The sequence below is a fragment of the Podarcis gaigeae genome (assembly GCF_964106915.1).
Source record: "Podarcis gaigeae genome assembly, chromosome: 11".
Classification (NCBI taxonomy): Eukaryota; Metazoa; Chordata; class Lepidosauria; order Squamata; family Lacertidae; genus Podarcis; species Podarcis gaigeae.
In genome coordinates, this window is record NC_139687.1 from 45,979,525 (window position 1) to 46,000,362 (window position 20,838).

General features: G+C 43.8%; 1 protein-coding gene across 1 annotated transcript in view; it reads left to right on the forward strand.

The window, feature by feature from the left end:
• Positions 1-20,623, forward strand: part of PLCXD3 (phosphatidylinositol specific phospholipase C X domain containing 3) — a 77,319-nt gene extending 56,696 nt beyond the window's left edge. The window contains exon 3 of the mRNA XM_083703670.1: positions 13,352-20,623. Within this exon, the coding sequence (XP_083559796.1) occupies positions 13,352-13,508 (157 nt within the window). The 3' untranslated portion in view covers positions 13,509-20,623. The remainder of the gene's footprint in view (positions 1-13,351) is intronic.
• Positions 20,624-20,838: the final 215 nt, after the last annotated feature.

The window sequence follows — 20,838 nt, forward strand, 5'->3', positions numbered from 1 at the left end:
ATTTCAAAGACCGGCGCGGCTCCCTAGGCTTGCGGATAGCAGGCTGTTCTGGGGGCTGGGGTCAGGGGAAGCTCAGGCTTCCCCCGTGCCAGCCCCATGCCTGGGGGGGAAATAATTTCTTTTCTTTATTCCCCCCCCCAAAAAAAAGGGCGGTGCGTCCTATGGGGCGAAAAATACGGTACTTGTTCCCACAGATTTTCCTGGACATTACCGGGATTTCAAAGGTGGAATTGACATCTAGGGGTGGGGGGTGGACAATTTCCGAAAGGTGGCGCTTTCTCCTGGATCTTACTTTTTTTCAGAAATTTGAGTTTTTTTAGTTTCTCAGATTGAAATTTTGCAGTCACCTATACAACTTACAACAAACAACAAAGAATCTCTTGGACTTCCCCCCTACCCTTTGTGGGTCCCACTGTTAATCATTTCCTCCTGCATCTTTTATAACAATCCAGATCTTTATCTCTCCATTGTATCCTAAATTCATCATTAAACTACAAGTGATATTCCAATCCTACTAACGATTTTAACTGTTTACAGTGGCCTTTAAGATAAGTTATAAATTTCCCCCATTGCTTTCTACTGGATCTTAGGCAAGTCAATCGAAAAATTGTATTATTTTGGGTGGTTTTTTTTGTAAGCTCAACTTTGGAGGTGTCCTGGTTTTCACTTTTCGGAATATGGCAGCCCTACCATGGGTTTTCCCAGCTCTTGACTTCAGTCCTCAGGACACTGCTCCAAATGCCTCCCGGATATGTTGGAGCCTTCTTACAAGAACAGGCAGAGATGATCTCTCTCCAGAGGTATCTGCTCTCTGGCCCAGATTTTGTAACTTTTGTATGCACTGGTTTTTATCTTCAAAGGTTCTTACATCTCTTTGTGTTAGCTGCTCCAGGGTACAGCTGTATTTTTAGAGTTGGTGACGAGGATTAAGTAATGATGGCTCTAACTGAGCCAGTGAGTTAAAGGAACTTAGAGTTGTTCCACTTGGCCACAAAGCCCCCACTAACCTTCTAGGGTTTTGGGTGCTGGGGATAAAATGAAGAGAATTCCACACTAGCTATCTATCCTGAGTTGCTTGGAGCAGAGGCAGGAATTAAATGTGAAGTATCAGGAGTCATCACCATTGTGGAAGCAGGTGGGAATAGCTCTAGGCCAGCAATAGTGTGGCTGCGACTGCCACTAAGATTTTGCCTGGCCCAAACCTAGACTTTAGAAAAAGTGGGATTTTGAGGAGTAATTTTCAAGAATTGAGAGATGGCATGGATTATGGAGTCAAAGTCTCTAACAGGGCTGGGTGAATCTTGTGAATGTTGGTTTCCTTCATCTTTACACTTTTACAAACGTATGGTATGGCCACACATATACACCATACATTTAAAGTGCTTTAAGCAGTCTCAGCTTCTCCCAAAGAATTATGGGAGCTGTGGTTTGTTAAGGGTGTTGAGAATTGTCAGGAGATGCCTATTACCCCCCCCCAGCTATAGTTTCCTGAATAGTTTAGCAATTAATTCTTCTTCACAGGGAACTCTGGGAACTGTGTCTCTTTGAGGGGAGTAGGGGCCTCCTAACAACTCTCAGCACCCTTAACAAACTACAGTTCCCAGAATCCTGTGGAGGTAGCCATGAAAGTTTAACGTGGGGGTCATAGTGCTTTATATGTATGCTGTGAATGTTGGCCTATATCTACTCAGAAGTCCCAATGAGTTTTATGAGCCTTAGCCTCAGCTAACTGTGTTTCAGCTTCACAACCCAAGTCTATTGCAAGAAAAACAACAGAGTCCTGTAGCGCCTGGAAGAAGACTTCGCAAACCTGGTGCCCTCCAGGTTCAAAATGTTCAAAGCAGCAGAGCACATCTGCTAGACCTGTTCCTGATAAGTGACCCCCCACTCTCTGCCCTAATTCCAGATCAATCAACTCCTTTAACTGGATTTACAGAGGTCGTCCCCATTTCTGATTTTATCCTGGAATGTCCCGCTTTTCCTATTGTCATTGGAGAAATGTTGGAGGGTATGTTAACTGGCTTCCCCAGTAATGATGTATGGAAGTGAGAGCTGGACCACAAAGAAGGCTGATCGCCAAAGAATTGATGCTTTTGAATTATGGTGCTGGAGGAGACTCCTGAGGGTCCCATGGACTGTAAGAAGATCAAACCTATCCATTCTTAAGGAAATCGGCCCTGAGTGCTCACTGGAAGGACAGATCGTGAAGCTGAGACAGATCGTGAAGCTGAGGTGTTGGGAAAGATGGAGGGCACAAGGAGAAGGGGACGACAGAGGACAGAGGGCGAGATGGTTGGACGGTGTTCTCGAAGCTACTAACGTGAGTTTGACTAAACTGCGGGAGGCAGTGGAAGACAGGAGGGCCTGGCATGCTCTGGTCCATGGGGTCACGAAGAGTCAGACACAACTAAACGACTAAACAACAACAACATGTTAACTGGCAAACTGGAACTGCTTCTTCCCCAACTTCCTGTCTCTCTGCAGACTCCTCCTGCCTCTTACCTTAACACATTCCATCCTCTCAGCAACTCCCCTGTTCCATCCAGTCTCACACCGGAGCACAGTTCATGACCACATACATCCCACCCACCATGACACCAGTCATTTTATTAGCAAATCAATAAAAAGCAGGCAAGACAGAGACTCACATTTTGCCTCACTGCATTTGCCTCTCAGTAGCTCATGAAATATTTCTGGAGCCTTCGATTCACTTCTCATTTTCTTCCCTGTGAAAATTATTATAATTCCTCATTGAGGATTTGTGAGGCTAAATTCATTAATGTTTGTAAAGCACTTTCCATGATTCTTTGCGGCTGGAAAAAGATGCAGACTTCATTTTGAGCAGTAGGATAAAACACAGTGATTTCATCATCATCATCATCATCATCATTATTATTATTATTATTATTATTATTACAGGCGGTGATGTTTTTGTTCCTTTAAGAGCCATTATTCCGATTTGATTGTACTTTCCTTGCAAGGCAGGCAAATTCAGTGTTAGGCCCTGTGCATTCCCACTTGACTGTCGGAAGTCAAATTTTATAGTGAAAAAAATAAAAGGAGGTCTAGGAGGAGTTTGTAATGGAGATGGAATAACTTTGGGCTTGGGAAGACACATTACGCTTGGTCCGAAACAGATGCACAAGCTGCTATAATGACACTTCCCCTAGAATTCATGATTTGAGCTGGTAAAAGAATGACATATCCTCCAGCATTTCTCTGATGAAAATGGGGCGTCCTATCCCATAATAATAATAATAATTTTATTATTTATACCCTGCCCATCTGACTGGGTTGCCCCAGCCATTCTGGGCAGCTTCCAACATATATAAAAACATTAAAAAAAATTAAAAACTTCCCTATGCATGGCTGCCTTCAGATGTCTTCCAAAGGTTGTACAGTGGTACCTCGGGTTACATACGCTTCAGGTTACAGACGTTTCAGGTTACAGACTCTGCTAACCCAGAAATATTACCTCGGGTTAAGAACTTTGCTTCACGATGAGAACAGAAATCGGGCTCCAGCAGGAGGCCCCATTAGCTAAAGTGGTGTTTCAGGTTAAGAACAGTTTCAGGTTAAGAATGGACCTCCAGGATGAATTAAGTTCTTAACCCAAGGTACCATTGTATAGTGATACTTATCTCCTTGGCTTGGGGTTGTGTAGCTCCATAACCTCCAATATTTCTCTGAAGAAATTATGGACGTCCTAAGGAAAATCAGGACATTCTAAGATCAAATCAGAAACCAGGATGGTCTTCTGTAAATCCAGGGCTGTTCCTGAAAAACAGGGACACTTGGAGGGGTCTGGAATGAACGAGGAAGAGGCGGATGTAAAGATGTGTTTAATGTGACCGAAGGATGGAGCATACAATGGGCTTTGACCTTTGGGGAGATTTTAAAATTGTAGAGCCATCTAAATTAGAGTTCTGGTAGCTAAGCAACTGTCATGTAGAATATATTACTGCTTGATAAAGTGGCTTTAAGGACTGAAGCAAAACTGATTGGTGATGAGCAGTTTGGAGCCTTGGAGATCTGCCAGGTCCATCCTTTGTTTACTGAGCTTCATCAGAGAGGAGTGTTTCGCCTCAAGAGCTTTAAGACAATTGCAGTAATGCATGTTGTGAAGAATTAAACGCCCAAGATCAACACAATCTGGAATCCACCTATAAATTCACAACAGCTCCTTAATGTGGGATTGCCACAGTGGGTTCCTTATTTTCAAAGGCTGCCTCTTTTTTTTGCTAGTTATACCTTACTTCGGGGGGGGGGGGAGGTCACTGTTGGCGTTATTTTCATGGGGGAGCTATGTTCATGATCTCCATCTGGAAACTTTAGATTGGATTGCCTATTTCCTACATTAGAACCTTTTAGATATGATTGCTAAGAGAATCACTTATGGTGTCTCAATCATGTATTTTACTTTGTAGCTGCTGTGGCATAACAATAATTATTTTGCTGTACAATGTAGGAAGGTGTCCTTCCAGAGATCACAAAGATTAATCTAACCCGGGTCATTCCCATTTCTAGCTGTCTTGAAGAAAATCTGTGCTGATTATACTTTTTAGTGTTATTTTTCAGCTGCAATGGGGTGCAAGCATGTATTAAATCTAGCCATTTTTTTTACTGAGCATTATCAGTAATGATCTCTGAGAGAGTGGAGAGATCTATGCTCTTATCCAACTTCCCAAGTTTACAAATGCTATAGTATCTATAAATGAAATATGCAAAATGGAGGCAGGGCAGCAGATTGCATTAGCAGTATTTTATATATTTAGGTCAGGCCAGTTTTGCCACGAGGAGAAAATCTGATTTGTTGAATTTGTTTCTTTTGTGTGCTAAATAGTACCAGCTTTCAGCCTGCGAGGCTGGGTTCATGCAAAATTGTTGCCAAGTTGGTGGTGACTTTTTACAAGATAAAAACTTTCTGACTGATGGGAGTTCAAGTCAGAAACATATGGAGGGCAAGGGTGTGCTAAAAAGGTGACCTGCCCAGGGGAACTTATTTTTCCAAGTATCTAAGGATACTGCCAAAGAATTAATGCTTTTGAATTATGGTGCTGGAGGAGACTTTTGAGAGTCCCATGGACTGCAAGAAGATCAAACCTATCCATTCTTAAGGAAATCAGCCCTGAGTGCTCACTGGAAGGACAGATCCTGAAGCTGAGGCTCCAGTACTTTGGCTACCTCATGAGAAGAGGTAGACTCCCTGGAAAAGACCCTGATATTGGGAAAGATTGGGGGCACAAGGAGAAGGGTACGACAGAGGATGAGATGGTTGGACAGTGTTCTCGAAGATACAAACATGAGTTTGAACAAACTGCAGGAGGCAGTGGAAGACAGGAGTGCCTGGCGTGCTCTGGCCCAAGGGGTCATGAAGAGTTGGACATGACTAAATAACTAAACAACAACAACAAGGATACCAGCATGTCTAAGCATAATCAGAAAAGAGCTGTTTTAACCCATCGGCTCTAGCAAAAACAAGCTAGCTAGATTTTACCCAGTGGCAATGGCCCAACAAAGAAACTTAAGGTGTCTCAAGGGATTTCTTAATTGCTTCAAGATTGGTTCTTACATTGCAAAGAACCAGATTTATAGCACTGAAGAAATGCCTTGAGCCACCTTAAGGTTTTTTTTTTTTGCTGCACCATTGTCCCTGGGTAAAATCTAGGCTACCTTGGCTCTCCCTTTCTCCATTCATGTCACTTGTCTCATCATTCGTCCCCCTGCTGTTTCTTTATGTAGCTCTTGATTGCTCAGTGACATGTATGCCTCGGTCCCTGAGCTAGCTAGTTTCACTTTCCTGGATTCTCACATCAGTGCTCCATTTCACAGCTGCATGGTTAACCATGTCACTTTGGCTCCTACTCTTGGTTACACTCGCTGAATATTCCATCGGGGAAATGCATCCAGCAGCGCTGGGATGTATCAATTCATTACCGGCTCCTGCTGCAGAGAAAACGCTGCCTGTTTGATGTGGTTTTATTTAAGGAGATAACATATGCTGTGTACAGAAAGGGCAGATCAGGGCTATTGTAATTGCCTGGAGTTGAATTACCTCCAGCCGTGTTCTTGTCGGATATCATAAGCGGAGACAGAGGGTAAGCCTGGTCAGTATTTTCTTGGGTAATCTCCAGTGGATACACAACTGCCACAGGCATTGGTGCTGGAAATTCAGCATCAACAAACAGCCTTTGTGATGGGGTAGGAGCTGTAAGGAATCTTGTGTTGCATAGGTAGGTCACATAGACTTGTGTGAGGATCATACACCTGCCTTTATGTTCCCTTATATATTAGAAAAGTGGGGAAATGTGCAATCATGGTGCTGTTACAAAAGCTGGGTGCCATACCTGCAAGATTCCAGAAGGGTCCACGCACTCACCCAGGGTCTGTGTTCCTTTGGAGAACCGAGACTTCAGAGACTGTTGTATCTTTAAGAAATATGGTTTATTCACTATTTAGACCTTCAGTCTCCATGGAGGGAGTCCAGGTCTTACAGCATGGTCATTTCAAGAGGAGCTTGTCCCCCACAGCAGTGCAGCCATGGAGTCCAAGGCATCTCTCCTAGCCAGCCTTCAGCCAGCCTGCCCAAGATGGATCCCTGTCTTTCTTCCTCCTCCTCCTTCACAGAACACCCCGCTAAAAACTCTCTTTTCCTGTCACCTTGTACCCAGTTATCCTGGCAACCTTCCAGACCACTGTCTCATACCTCAGGGCAAGGGGGGAAAGGACAGTTCCCTTGCATTGCCAATGGCTCTCAACGACCCTCGCTTCGCCAGGTCATTTTGCATAAGCTAACTCAGGGATTCATATGCAGCTTGTATTTCTCCCTTTGCATCCCATATAACCAAATTCCTACCATTTATTAATTTATAGGGTTGGGGGGGGTCCCTCCCTAATCTATAACATACCTTTAAAGTTAGAGTGGGCAAATTTGATGAACATTTCCTCATGACTGACAAGGAAAAATGGCATGGAGGGCTAGGGGACAAATTCAATTCAGTCCACATTTTAATTATTAATTAAGTTCATATTCAGCTCTTCATCAGACGATCACAGGGTGGTTTACAGCATAAAAATACAAAATGAAAACAGAAAATACATATAACAACAACAACAACAACAACAACCCAACACTAACCTCCCTCCCACAAACACATTTAAAAGACCATAGCATGTTTAATCAGTGAAATGCCTGATTACAGAGGAAGGTTTCTGCCTGGGGCCTAAAGTTATGTAGTGAAGGCGCCAGGCAAGCATTCTACAAACAGAGCAGGAAAGTTGTTGTTCTCATGTTGTCAACCTCTGGACCAGGGGCCAGCAACCTAAGGCCCATGGGCCACAAGTGGCCCATGGGGGCCATTTAACCAGCCCATGGACCCCTGCCGCCCTCTCGGGGACCCCCACCGCCTGCTTGGTCAGCTCCCATGTGCCACGCTAAACCGGCGCAGAGCAGAGAGGGGACCGCCTTCTGCAACACTGGCCGGCTTCCCATTGGCTGCAGGGAGCTCCTGCAGCCAATGGGAAGCTGTGCACGCCTCCTCCGTGCTGTAAGGAGTGCCGGAAATAGCGTTTGGGCATGCGCACTCTGGCCCACCATGGCGTCTGCAGGACCGTGAACCGGCCCAAGCCACAAAAACTTTGCCAACCCCTGCTCTGGACCGTTTGTGCAGGGGGCGCTGAAGAAGGGCCTCAGATCATGATTTCAGAGTCCAGGTTGGTTTAAATGCAAATCTTCATAATCTCCCCTTATACCACTGACTTGCCTTTTCCCTAAACTAAAGAGTCCCAGATGCTGCAACCTTTATGTGGGGCTTAGAGGAAAAATAAATGCCACCTTCATTAAATCATCCTCTGAATACTCCCTGAATATGAATAGCGTATAATGCTTGTTACAACCTCTTACAATGGATGAATTATCTAACAGCAAGGCAGTTAAATAACTTTTTTAATAAGTCTGGGTAGCAGTGTCAAATGACCTCCGTCCCGAGGCCCACGGTGCTAGCTGGCTCTTGTCGGCGTCTACCGAACCACATCAGCCCAATAAATTGACAGAAATTACCGTAATTGCTCCACATGGAATTCTAGGACTTGCTGGCCTTAAATATAGTCAGCCAGCAAGGAGGCTTTTGATGCGATCTCTCTACTATAGCAGAGGCCAGTTCAAAGGATCCAATTAAAAGAGGGGCTGAGACTCCGTATGGGAGAGGAAGGCGAATTCCTCAGCCGGGAAATATAAATGGTGGGAAGGGTATCTGTAGCAGGAGTGCAGGGTTTTTCACAACAGCATGCAAATGCAATGTCGCCTCCAACGCCTCTCCCTCACGCCTGTGGGAGTTTGAACAGAGGGTTTATCTTGTCACCAAAGAAGGTCGATGGGAATAGACACCACAGAGTCAGGCTCTTTGTGGTCTCCCGTGAGACTGGCTGACTGTAACAGAAGGTATGCCTTGGCAGCCCATCTGTCTGGGAAACACAACAGACCTCGATGACTAGGCAGCTAGCCATCCTTCGTTAAACCTTTGGTGTGTTTTGAAGCTTCCTGCAAAAGCCAACCATTTCCCTCATGTGTAACTAGACGTACTCCTGGCCCGGACCCTTCCAGCGACACTACCGCGCGTCTAAATGTTCAGCTGTCATTAAAATTAACAACATTAATAATACGACTCTTCTTTAGTCATGGAGAACACAGGCCAGTTACTATAAGACAGGGGCAGGGAACACTTTCCTGTTTGGGGGCTGCAAAATTGTGGACACAAGCCAGGGGTATGTGGGGCAGGAGCTAAAAGTGGATGTGGTTTCAACCCACACATACATCTTCATCCTGCATCCAAGCAGCAGGAGCTGTGATCACAGGTCAAAGGCACATTCCAGCCTGTAAAAAGCTCTTCAGGGGGGTCTGGAGCAGAGTCGGTGATAGGTGTGTCCTGAGAAGGGGTGTGGACTGGGGAGGGCATGGCCTAGAGAGAATCCTGAGGGCCACTTTGGTCCCTGGGCCTGAAGTTCACCAGCCCTCCAACTGCTTTGGTTGTGCTGTGTGATGACTTCTGTTGGGGAGCGACAAGGGAAATGTGTCCCTGTGTGGAGCCAATGTGGTGTAGTGGTTAAGAGCGGTAGACTTGTAATCTGGTGAACCGGGTTTGATTCCTTGCTCCTCCACATGCAGCTGCTGGGTGACCTTGGGCTAGACACACTTCTTTGAAGTCTCTCAGCCCCACTCACCTCACAGAATTTTTGTTGTGGGGGAGGAAGGGAAAGGAGAATGTTAGCCGCTTTGCGACCCCTTCGAGTAGTGATAAAGCGGGATATCAAATCCAAACTCCTCCTCCTCCTCTTCTTCTGTTAATTCTCCTCAACCTCTCAACAGCTTTTGATACCGTTGACCATGGCATCCTTCTTGAGCGGGTGTCTGAATTAAAGGTGGGTGGCTCTGAGGTGGTTGCTGTCCTGCCTGGATGTTCACTTCCAGGGAGTGTTGTTTGGGGAGTGTTCTTCAGCCCTGTGGAGCCTTCAATTTGGGGTTCCTTGGGGTTTGATTTTATCCCCTATGCTGTCTAACATCTGCATGAAATGACTGGGTGGGTTTATCCAAAGTTTTGGAGTTCACTGTTGGCAATTTGCTGATGACCCACAGCTCTTCTTCCCCTTTACATCTGTGGGTGAGGCAGTGGATGTGCTGGACTGTTGTCTTGCCTCAGTAATGGACTGGATGAGAGCCAACAAAGACTTGGGCACTGTTAATGAGTGGTTCCCTAGACCAGATGGTTGGGGGGCTGGCTGATCTGGAGGAGCGGGTACATAGTTTGGGTCTGTTGCTTTTGGGAAAGACCCCACTCCATTACAAAACAGGACATTGGAAAGTAATGTGCAAGTAGCTTCTTGGTGACATGGATGATGATGTTGGACTTCACCACCCATCAGCCCCATCCAGCTTGGCCAATATCAGGATTATGGGAATTGTAGTCCAACAAATTCTTGAATGCCACAGCTTCCCTGTCCCTGACATAGATTCTTTGCTGATCTCAGCCATGGAAGTGCTTCATTCTTATAGGCATCAGGCTCATTGGAAACAAGTGGAAGTAACTTTTACAAATTTATGAATTCAGCTTTTCTAAATTGCCGCTCGGCAGCCGTGGAATTCATTCTGCTGAAATGCTTATCTATAATTCAGCACTCTCCAATTGCTGGATAAAATTTGGAAGCATATTCAATCAGATGGCACAGTTTAACATTTTGAGGCTGGATGAACATTTTAATATGATTGATCACTACCCGGTAGTTTCTTGGCAACAACCATGAGCTGATTACTTCCCCCATTCCTCGCCCCCATGTGATCAGCTCCTTTTAATAAGGAACCACCACCGACTTGGAGGACTTGTGTTTCTTGGTGGGATACAACAAACAAGCTCAGCCAGTGGAAGCCTGTGCAAGCACTTCCACTAACACAATGCCCCCCTCTCCCTCTTCCCCCCATGCCCCCTGCATCTCTCACATAGGCTTCGGGAGGGGGGCAGAAGATCCCCTGAGCAGTATGCAGGGGGGAGAGAGGTCAGGTCATTCCACCAGGCAAGCAGAAGGGCAGTCTGCTAGCACTATGCTGAATTCCTCTCTCTGGTTGCAAAGACCAGGCTGAGAGATAAGCAAACAGCATAATATAGTGGTAGCCCTCCAGATATTGTTGGACTACAGCTCCCATCATGCCTGACCACTGGCCATGCTGGATGGGAGTCGTAACCCAAGAACATCCCAGGCTTCTTCAGTGGCCTGCCTCCTCTCTGCTTCTCTGCCCCAGCTCAATTCAGCCTCTGCTTCTGCCTCTGCTTCTGGACTGCTCTCCCAGCCTCTTCCTGCTCACTAGACCCTCTTGCGTCTTCGGCTTCTGACTCATCCTCCTCCTAGTCTGCTCCCTCTTCTCACTCATCACTGTCCCACCACCAGTTCGCTGGCTCTGAGCCTTCTTCCCTTAGGGGTCCCCCTGCTGGTGCCTCCCACCCCTCCTCAGCATCCAGCCAGTCCATGACACTGGGTCACCCAATCCAGGCCAAGGCCACAGTGTAAGGGGACAGGAGACGTAACACTTGGCCTGCCATGGCACTGATCTGAATCTCCCTACTGATAGGTGTTACTTACTAGGGCTATGTACTGGATCTGGCTGGTTCTCAGATCCTGAACTGGAGTGGGCTAATTTGGGGCAACCCTGGATTTATCCAGATTGGGTTGAGGCAGCCCAAGACTGGCCTGGGTCACGTCAAGTTTACCTGGAAGAATGTCAAAAGAGCTGGGGGTGATTGTGATGAGGAGAGGGAGAAGGAGATTTGCAGTCAACCTGTGTGTTTCTCCTCTCCCCCTGCAACTGCATGTTTCACCATGTTTAAGTGGTCCAGGGGGGAGAAGAAAACATTTGTCTCCTTCTCCCTGTCCCTCTACCCCATGACTGCCCAAGGCCCCTGTAATGGTTCTAGGGGTTGCTCCGATGGCAGTTCCCTGACAGCCCCCAAATTGCATCGAGACTCAGATCTGCATACTCTAAGCTCCAGATTGTCTTGGGACAGATCAGGGCCACTCTGTAGCATTGGAACCACAGCCCTGTTATTTATCCCGAGAGGAAAACTGGTACTGGCGCTTGGGGTGGGTGGATATTTTGATGCAAACTTGTGGATTCATTAGGAACATTACAGGGATGATGATGAAGAAGAGTTTGGATTTGATTTTCCGCTTTATCACTACCCTAAGGAGTCTCAAAGTGGCTAACAATCTCCTTTTGTTCCTCCCCCACAACAAACACTCTGTGAGGTGAGTGAGGCTGAGAGACTTCAGAGAATTGTGACTGGCCCAAGGTCACCCAGCAGTTGCATGTGGAGGAGCGGGGAATCGAACCCGGTTCACCAGATTACGAGTCCACTGCTCTGAACCACTACACCACACTGTGATGGACAGAGCTTTCTCTGACTCTCCAAAGGCCTTGGCTACCTGCAGGTTTTTGTATTGGGAAAGAGAAACACATTGGGCCAGATACATAATCCACTATCTCTCCCCCTCTCCCCCTCTTTTTTAACAGCTAACCAGAAGGTGTTTATTGCTAATGTCAGGGTGTATAATGTAGCTGTTTTATGTTTCTAAGAGCATTCAGCCATGTGGGTATCTGCCATGCCACATGGGCTGTGCTTTCGCTGAATAAACTGCTTAATGAGGCCAATTACAGGGATGGAGGCACTGGGAATTACAAGGAATGGTAAACAAGACAAGGGACAAGGGACAAATTTGATTTTGTTTGAATTCTAATAAGGAACCACCTAATTCTCACTTCTCAAGCCAATATGTGAACCAAAACACATCTGTCTTTTGAAATTCACCCTTCTCCAAATTTTGCGATGCGGTTCTCCAGCCAAATAAAAATGCACATATTAGGGGAATGTGTACAGAACATGCACATATTAGTGGAAATGACTTTTAAAACGCATAATAGTGAAAATTGATAGCAATTATGTGTAAAATTGAATACAAAATGTAGTTTATTGGCAGAAATTTGCAGTAAAATGTTAACACATTTACATGAGGTGTTTGGTTTCTTTCTTTTTTTTTAATTGCTGCAGGAATGTGAAGAATTTAATTTATGTTTGAGAAACTGAGAAACCCAAACTAATGGATCTATACGTCCTTAAACAAATTTGTCCATCCTTAAACAAGACACACCACCTCCAGCCCAGGGAAAACACCGACTTGGTTTTTTTTCTTCTCGTTGCCATGTACATATGGAATATTTTCATTAAAATGGTTCAGATTTTGGTTGTGATTTGAATTTTAAGATTATCTGTGGAAGGAAAAATATACTTTCCTACCTGTGAACTTCTCCTCTTGAGGAGAATTAAATGAAGTAGACTTTTGTTAAGTTGGATTCTCTGCTGCAAGTTTTCCAATTGTATTTGCTACCTCCATTTTTATTTATTTTTGAGACCTGGTCCATCAGGGTGGGGAACCGTTGGCCCTCCTGATGTTTCTGAACTTCAGTCAGAACATCAAAACCCAGAGAGCATCCTAAATGAAACAGAAAACAAAAAAGAACATTTCTCAGGATGCTGAGAATAAAATCCTCTCTCTCTCTCTCTCTCTCTCTCTCTCTCTCTCTCTCTCTCCTCCGCCCAGCATCTTGAGGTACATTAATGGGTGTTGGAGCCCAACAACATTGACAAGAGTTGTCACCATGTCTAAAACCATGGGAAGCCAATGCTGGTCATTGTAGATAACACTTAGCTAGATGGGCTGATGGTTTGACTCAATGTAAGACGTCTTCTTATGTCCCTGCACATTTGATGCTTTCAATGGTGGGTAATTTTTTTCTCTTCTTCCTCCCCAGAGCTCTCCCCGCCATGATGCAGTGGGTCCAGACTCAGACACCGGGCGAAAGTGGTGTCAACATTGTCACTGCGGACTTTGTAGAACTTGGCGATTTTATCAGCACGATCATAAAACTGAACTACATCTTGGCTGAAGGCGAAGCTGATACGACTTGATAGTACCGTAATGTGTCCGACATGCTCTAAAGTGGAACTTATCTCCCTTAGTTGTGTTAGGTTGTAATCTTGTGGCACAGATTTTGCAAGCACATGCTGAATATTATTCTTTTCTTTTGGACATGCTGAGGACTTAGAAAGGATGAGGGGGGGAGAGAAAGAAAATGGGTTGTTGTTTTTCTACTTGGTCTGATCATTTCTTGACATTGATTAGCTTGTGTCTCATGAAACCCAACCAGGTTTCATTTACACAGTTATCTTATTCAAGAAAGCCATTCATAAATATTTCTCCAACAACCACATGTGGTTTTGGCCATATTGAGGATCATTCGCTATGCTTAACTTGTAACTGGCGTTCATGAACTGCCCTTTGTCTGTGCAGTAGATTCTCATTGTCTTTAGTAATTCTGCTGCTGAACAAGAACATTGTATAGTCTTATCCAGGTGCTCCATATATATATATATAAATGTTTCAGAAATTGGTGGCATCAGGTTTGTTGAACTCAGGTGGGAGGGAAGAATATGGCATCATAAAGAAAAGATCAGTCAAAAGTTAACAGTTGCAGTTACAATGCCTAATAACGTGCAGATTTCCTGAAATTTTTAAACATTTCAAATATGTTGTTGCTATTGCTTTTAAAAGAAGTTCCCCATTGTGAGTCTAATTCTGTCTTCTCCTGTGAGGGGCAGAAGGCCTGTCATAGACTTATGCACAGAGTTTCATTATGCAGTTTTAGAGGGTGACTCTACATTACCATTTGGAACCATGGCTTCCTGAGAAGTCAATTAAAAAAAAATCATTATATTGATTTGTCACTTTAGTTAGTTAGTTATAAAATGCATTAACCGCCTTTGGGGAGTAGGAATGCAATGGAGTATCCAGGGAAAGGGCATGACTGGAATTTTGAATGGAAGCACTCCATGCTGCAGCGTTCTGTTGCAAGTCCCACTTGTTAAGCTAAAATAAGCTTTCCTTGTCTGAATGAATGATGAAAAGCTATTCCTTCTAAAGCAGGAGTTTACAAAATGTGGTCCATGAGCTTCATTCAGGTAGTCTGCAGCATGTCTGTGGATTTGTGGTTCAAGATGGGAGAAGGCACACCTATCCCATTAAATACTGGTACTGAATTTTAATTGCGTTTTTGTTTCTTCTTTTATTCCTTATATTGGATTTTATTGTACTACAGTTTGCATTCTATGGAATTCAAATTATAGTACTATAAGCTGCAATATAGAAGAAACAAAAGAAACAAAAGAAGTAATAAAAAATACAATTTAAAAGCTACAGCAAGTAGCACCACACATTACAGTTGCTACAACAGGCAGAAAAAACAATAAGTGGTCCATGAGGATGGAGAGAACCACTGTTCTAGAGAAAGTTACAAAGGAAGATTGCCCCATGTTGTTCTTAAAGGAATATCCAAAATGTTTACATACTTGACCATGTGAGGAAGTCCCTCACACATAAACACATAAACATATCCTATAATTCAGCGATACAGTTGGAAGATAGGTACCCCCCCCCTCGGGCATTTTCCCTCATAGTACTCACTGGTAGAAGTACCAGTACTTCTTTTGTGGCCCATGGCAGCCAATTTGGGCTGGCACCTATGGTACTTTTATCAATATATACCAGCACCTCTTTTTTTAACCCCCCCAAAAGAGAGAACACATGATAAGTACCTGAAATCATCATAAGACCTCATAACAGAACATGAAGAAGAGGTCTGATAATTTATTTGAATTTTCAGAGAAACTTGAGAAACAGCCTAGCTTATCTACCAGTTGTTGCCCTGTCACAGGTCTTCTTAGACTGTGGACACCATACATAAAATCAGATCTTTCACAATCATAGCCCCACTTCAACTATTTATACTTCTTCACCTCTGTATCTCACATTACTCTATAATCTCATCCCTTTTCCTCTTTTAAGTCTCCCCTCCCTTGCTTCACTGTGACTGGAAAATCTCCAGGTCACTTGGATTGTTCCACTCAGTGGTGAAATGTTAGCTGTAATTCTAGACTCTCAGCTTAGTGGTTTTACAGGGAAGTTGTTTAGTGGGGTAAGACATATTATTCCACTTATTTCAAATTGTCATCTGGGGGTCCTACTTCTCATTCCGCTGAAGGGGACCCTAGATTTCTGCTCCAAAGTTCAGCCTTAACTGCACCTCCATTTCTGCTAGGACAACAGTAATGGGTGTGCAATATTCCCATATTCAGCAAATTGTGCTTTAGGCTAGCAAGATCCCAAGTTTCTTCCCTCCCTGAGGATCCTTCTTTGAGTAATATCCCCAGATCTTGCTTCTATTCCCACCTGTCCAAACTCATTTGTGTGATGGAGTATTGGGTGGTACCATTGGTCAGTGGCAAAGCACAGGATTTGCATGCACAACGTTCCAATCTTAGTCTCTGGCATCTCTGGCAAAAGCAGGCATGGCCACAGACTATGCTTCTTGGCACTGGCAGGAGTCAGAGTCCAACAACATCTGCAGGGTCACAGGTTCCCCCAGTCCCAAGTTATGGGGATCAGAAGGGTTGGTAGAAATCTTTGCCTCAAACTCTGCAGAGCCTCTGTCAGTCCAATTACTGGGAAAGACAGACCAATAGTGTGACAGTAGAGAGTATCCTAGTCCGTATATGAATGGATAGTGCCCAGAATTCCCCGGGGCTCATGCACTGCAAGCAAATATCAGTTGTGGAGCTGGTGGGAAAGCTGCCAAAGGGGAGTTTCCCCAAGTCCACCATGACTAGTCTTTTGAGGAACCCCTGATAAACTTCCAAGGAATCCCATGGCTCCCCAAACCATAGTCTGAGAAAACCTTGGCCTTAGGTTAATGACGACAAGAGAGACTAGACGCTGAACATCTATGGGCTAATATTGTCAAATGTTCAAAGATGGCTAATCATCCAACATTGTCTGCTGAATGGAGCGTATGAAACATCTCACCAACATCTGACACCAATTTTTCATGGAAAGAAGTGATGGGGGAGGGGAATCAGTTGTTGTTGTTGTTTAAAAAACTATTGGGAACAAACTTTCCAGAAGCAAGAATTATTCTGATCCAACACAGGAGCATAAGCAGACTTCCGTAACAGTTGCTGACGCAGATATGCTACCAAACGTACAACTGGATGGATTTCTCCATCCACATTGTCATGCATATCCAATATCTACGTTGAGACACCATCGGATGCGAATTAGGAATCTGCACCCAGGTGTTGCGCATAGCTAAAGCCAGCTGGAACTTGTCGGAATTCAGTTCCGGCACCTCTTAGGTTGGCGCCATTGCCATTGTAAGAGAACAAGGGAGGCGTTCATGGTGAGTTCCAGTACCTCTTTTTCTAGAAAAGAAGCACTGGCTAAAGCTAATATGTTTAGGGATGGGTATCTCTCTGTGTGGTTGTGTTTGGCTGAATCCTGTATTTCCATTTTAACACCCATTCAAATCCAGTGTGGTTGTGTTTTTTTTTTTACTGGTTCAGTGGAATGTTCATAAATATCCCCTTCTGGTGTTGTAGGACAACAAAACACAGCTGCCTATTGTGCACCTTAGAAGAGGGCTTGGGGAACCTTTGGCCCTCCAGATGTTGTCAGACTCTGGCTCCCATCAGCCCCAGACATCCCATCAACCCAATGTCAGGGCTGACTGACTCCTGACAACATCAAGAGGACCACAGGTTCTCCATTTCTGCCTTAGGCTATGCACACATTACCAGTTTAGAACGCTGTCAGACATTCTTCTTCTCAATGTAGATTGAAGCTGGTTTGGGGGAGAATGGCTCAAAACACAGTATGTTGTTAGAAATGACAAGGTAGATAAGGATCATGTGTACACTGCTTCCCCAACCAGCAATGGGAGCAGACTGAGTGCAGAGTAAAATCAGGAGTGTATACACAGCCTTAGAGCAAGCAATTCTGAAGATGGATTGTCAGTCTGCTTTACAGAACAGCTTCAGTGTACTTTATTTCAAATAGGACACCTGGAGGGACAAGCCCAGCTGCCTGAACGCTGTCCTTTGTGTGGACCGTAAGAGCTCAGCCAATAACTAGTCTAGCTTCTTTTACAGTGAAGCAAAAGCTAATTGTGTATTATACAATATGTGTGGCATAACTCTGCAGTAGCTTCTGTGTTTACATTGTTCTGAACTGTCCCAGTTTACCTGCCGACAAAAAAAGAGAGAAAGATAAAATGCGCTGTATACTCTGTAAAATGTATTGATTACCAATTTGTTAAGAGTTCAGTGATTCCTTCTTCCCCCAGCTCATAATTTTGAAATTGTGCCAGTGTTCCTGTAAGTTTTCACGTTTGTGTTTGTGTGTATGTATGTGTTCAGGGGTGTGGGGTGTGTACTACGTTGTACAATATATGAGAATTAGCAACTTCAGCCTCAATGAAAAGGGTAGTTGTGTTATCTTCCTTAACGCTACAAATGTTCCAGCTTGTGAAATCTTGAAGTTTCATGTGTGCTTGAGGATTAATGTATTTGGGCTGAGATCCAGAGAGCTCTTTAATAGAAAGGCTTCTTTAAAAACCATTGAGTGTATGGACCTCTTGAAGCTCGCTAGATCTCACTCCTAGGGTTCGGTTGCTTTCCTTCTTAGTACGCAAGTTTTAATTGTAAAGATTTAAGAAAAATGAATGTTTGCTTTTTTAAAAAAACAAAACAAAACAATGTCAAATATACAACCACAAATCTTACAATGGAATGAATTTGCAAGGATTGATTTGCAGGTTTCATGATAATTAAATCTGAAATTCATCATAATCTGTGTTTCACTGCCAGGTTTCAAACCTGGGAAGGAGAGAGGGAGGGCAGGTTTTGTGACTCTGAAACCAAAGTCAGATACCAAAAATTCTAGTTTTATTCCTGAAACTTGGGATATAATATTTTAAAACAAACATAAATACATGCCTACACTATGCTAGGTTTGTTCTTCAATGTTCTGAATATTATAGCTATTATAGATAGGGGGGGATTTGCCAAATTTCAAATTGAATGAAAAAAATTACTTCCACTCTAATTTATATGGCCAATTCACACAACCTCTTTAAATAATTCAGATGGTGCATTTGTCACAAACAATGAAGGCAATCACCAAACAAAAAAGGAAGCAGTTTTCATTCTGACACATATCAAACACTGGTGTTCTGTCTTCCTCATTGGACCCATGCCCCTCCTTTAGTGGGTGATAACCAACCAAGTCATATACAAAGTAGACCCATTTAAAATCAATAGACCACTTCATTGATTTCAGTGGGTTTACTCTAAGTAACACTGGGTATCCCACAGTATGCACTAACTTCTTTTTACCTAATTCAAGTACTCTAGCAACATTTTAGTGCCAACTGCCCCCCACCCAATGTTATCAAGTCTGGAATGGGTGGGAGTGAAAGTCAGTTGGCCAGCCATTTCACTGAAGTTCTGAGCAGAAGTGAAAAATGAGTTTGGTGTTTCTTTCACAGGGAGAAAAATTGATTCAGACTATAATCCTAAATTCACTTACTCAACACAGTGGGGCTTGCTTCTCTATAAACATCTACTTCTAAGTAGACATGACTAGGATAAGATTACAATCCTGTGCATATTCACATGGGAGAAGACTCCGAGATTTACTTCTGAGTGTAGGCTTGTAGTGCACCTTCTATTTTTTGAAAACCCACTTCTCGAATTAGGGGTAAATATAGTCCTGCTACCAAAATTCAACTGAAGATAATGTCATTCTTATTTGCAAATCATTATCATCATCATCATCTTCATTTATTGCCCAAACTTCACCCTAAGGTCCCAGAGTGGGTTACAACAATTAGAATACAACATTAAAAACACCTTACAATCACAGAAACAAGATGAGTCCTACTGTGAAAGCGTTCATTGAGGCTAATTCAAATTTCGGTAGGTGGCAGCAGTTGTCACAAGGTAAGTACTTTGTGTGGGGCTGTGCACGAGTGCCAGGTAATCTTCTCCCCAGCTATTAGAAACATATGGAAATAAAGGGATGCCCTGGCATGGAATTAACCACCACCACAATGGCTGACCACAACTGTAAGCTGCAGATTGAAGCCCCATTCCCGCACCTAGTCAGGTACCCTTGCTTTCAGTGACCTTAAGGAAGTCTTAGTTCATGCAGGGTGGTGGCCTGGTCCTTAAATGGGTCTGCTTCATAAGCAGGAAATTAGATGGTGCTGCCATGCTTTTGATGATAGAATCAAGGAATTGTAGAGTTGGAAGGGACCACAAGGGACATCTAGTGCAACCCTCTGCCCAACGTGAGGCTTGAAGCCACAACCTTGAGATTAAGAGTCTCACGCTCTACTGACTGAGCTGCCGTTTCCAAAGCAGGACTTTTCCATGGTTGGATTCCAGTCTCACCAGTCTCAGCCAGCATAGCTGATGCTTGAAAACGATGGGACTATTACAGGCAGAAATACCTGCTAAACCACCATGCATTGCCATTAAGAACATTGGTCCTGCCCAAGTTAAAGACATGTTGTATGTACAAGAACTTTGGGAGTAAGTCCTATTGAGATTTGCTTCCAGCTAAATGCATTAGGCCAAGTGCTGCATTGAAAGTGTCAGTTGCACATCTTGTGACTGGATTATTGCATTCAATGGGACGCAGCTGCAATGAACTGTAGCTGGGTTGGGGATATAATGATTGACACCATCATCAGTTTATTGCAGTCAACAGACCAGAAATTGCACCGCGCAGTACTAATTATTGTCAACAAGAAAATCCAAATGGATTTTTTTTCCCTGACAGGACAGCATTAATCCCTTAACCCCTTATTTCCCTTCTTTCTCCAAGAAAACATGCTCAAAGCATCAGAGTGACTGGATTTTATTTGGATGAGAATTGTGGATGTGTTAAGTTGGCTCAAATTGCAAATGTGTACCAAAGGTTCACACGGCTGCACCTGATTTTCTCATTCTTTCAGAATCTGGGTGCTTTAGTAAACGTTGCATTTTTTAAAAACAAAAAAACGCGCCTACAGTTCTGTATAGCAAATGTGGATTTTTATTAAAAGAATGTGTATTTAATGTAAAGACAACGGCGACAACTGAGTTTATTTGTATTCAGTGAAACGTTAATAAAGCCCTGGTACCCATCAGATGGTTTTGGGTGGTTTCTTCAGTTCTTAAACACAGCAAAGTCCATATTAATATATGATACACTTCACTTTACCCTATTTAGACATTCTTGCAGGAGAAACAGCCTGTTCCACAGTCGAAAAGCCACTGGGATGTTTCTCTTAATGTTAACTTGATGTTTTTACTTCATCTGCAATTTCCACCTCTTCAATCTAACCCTCCCTTCTGGAGCAAT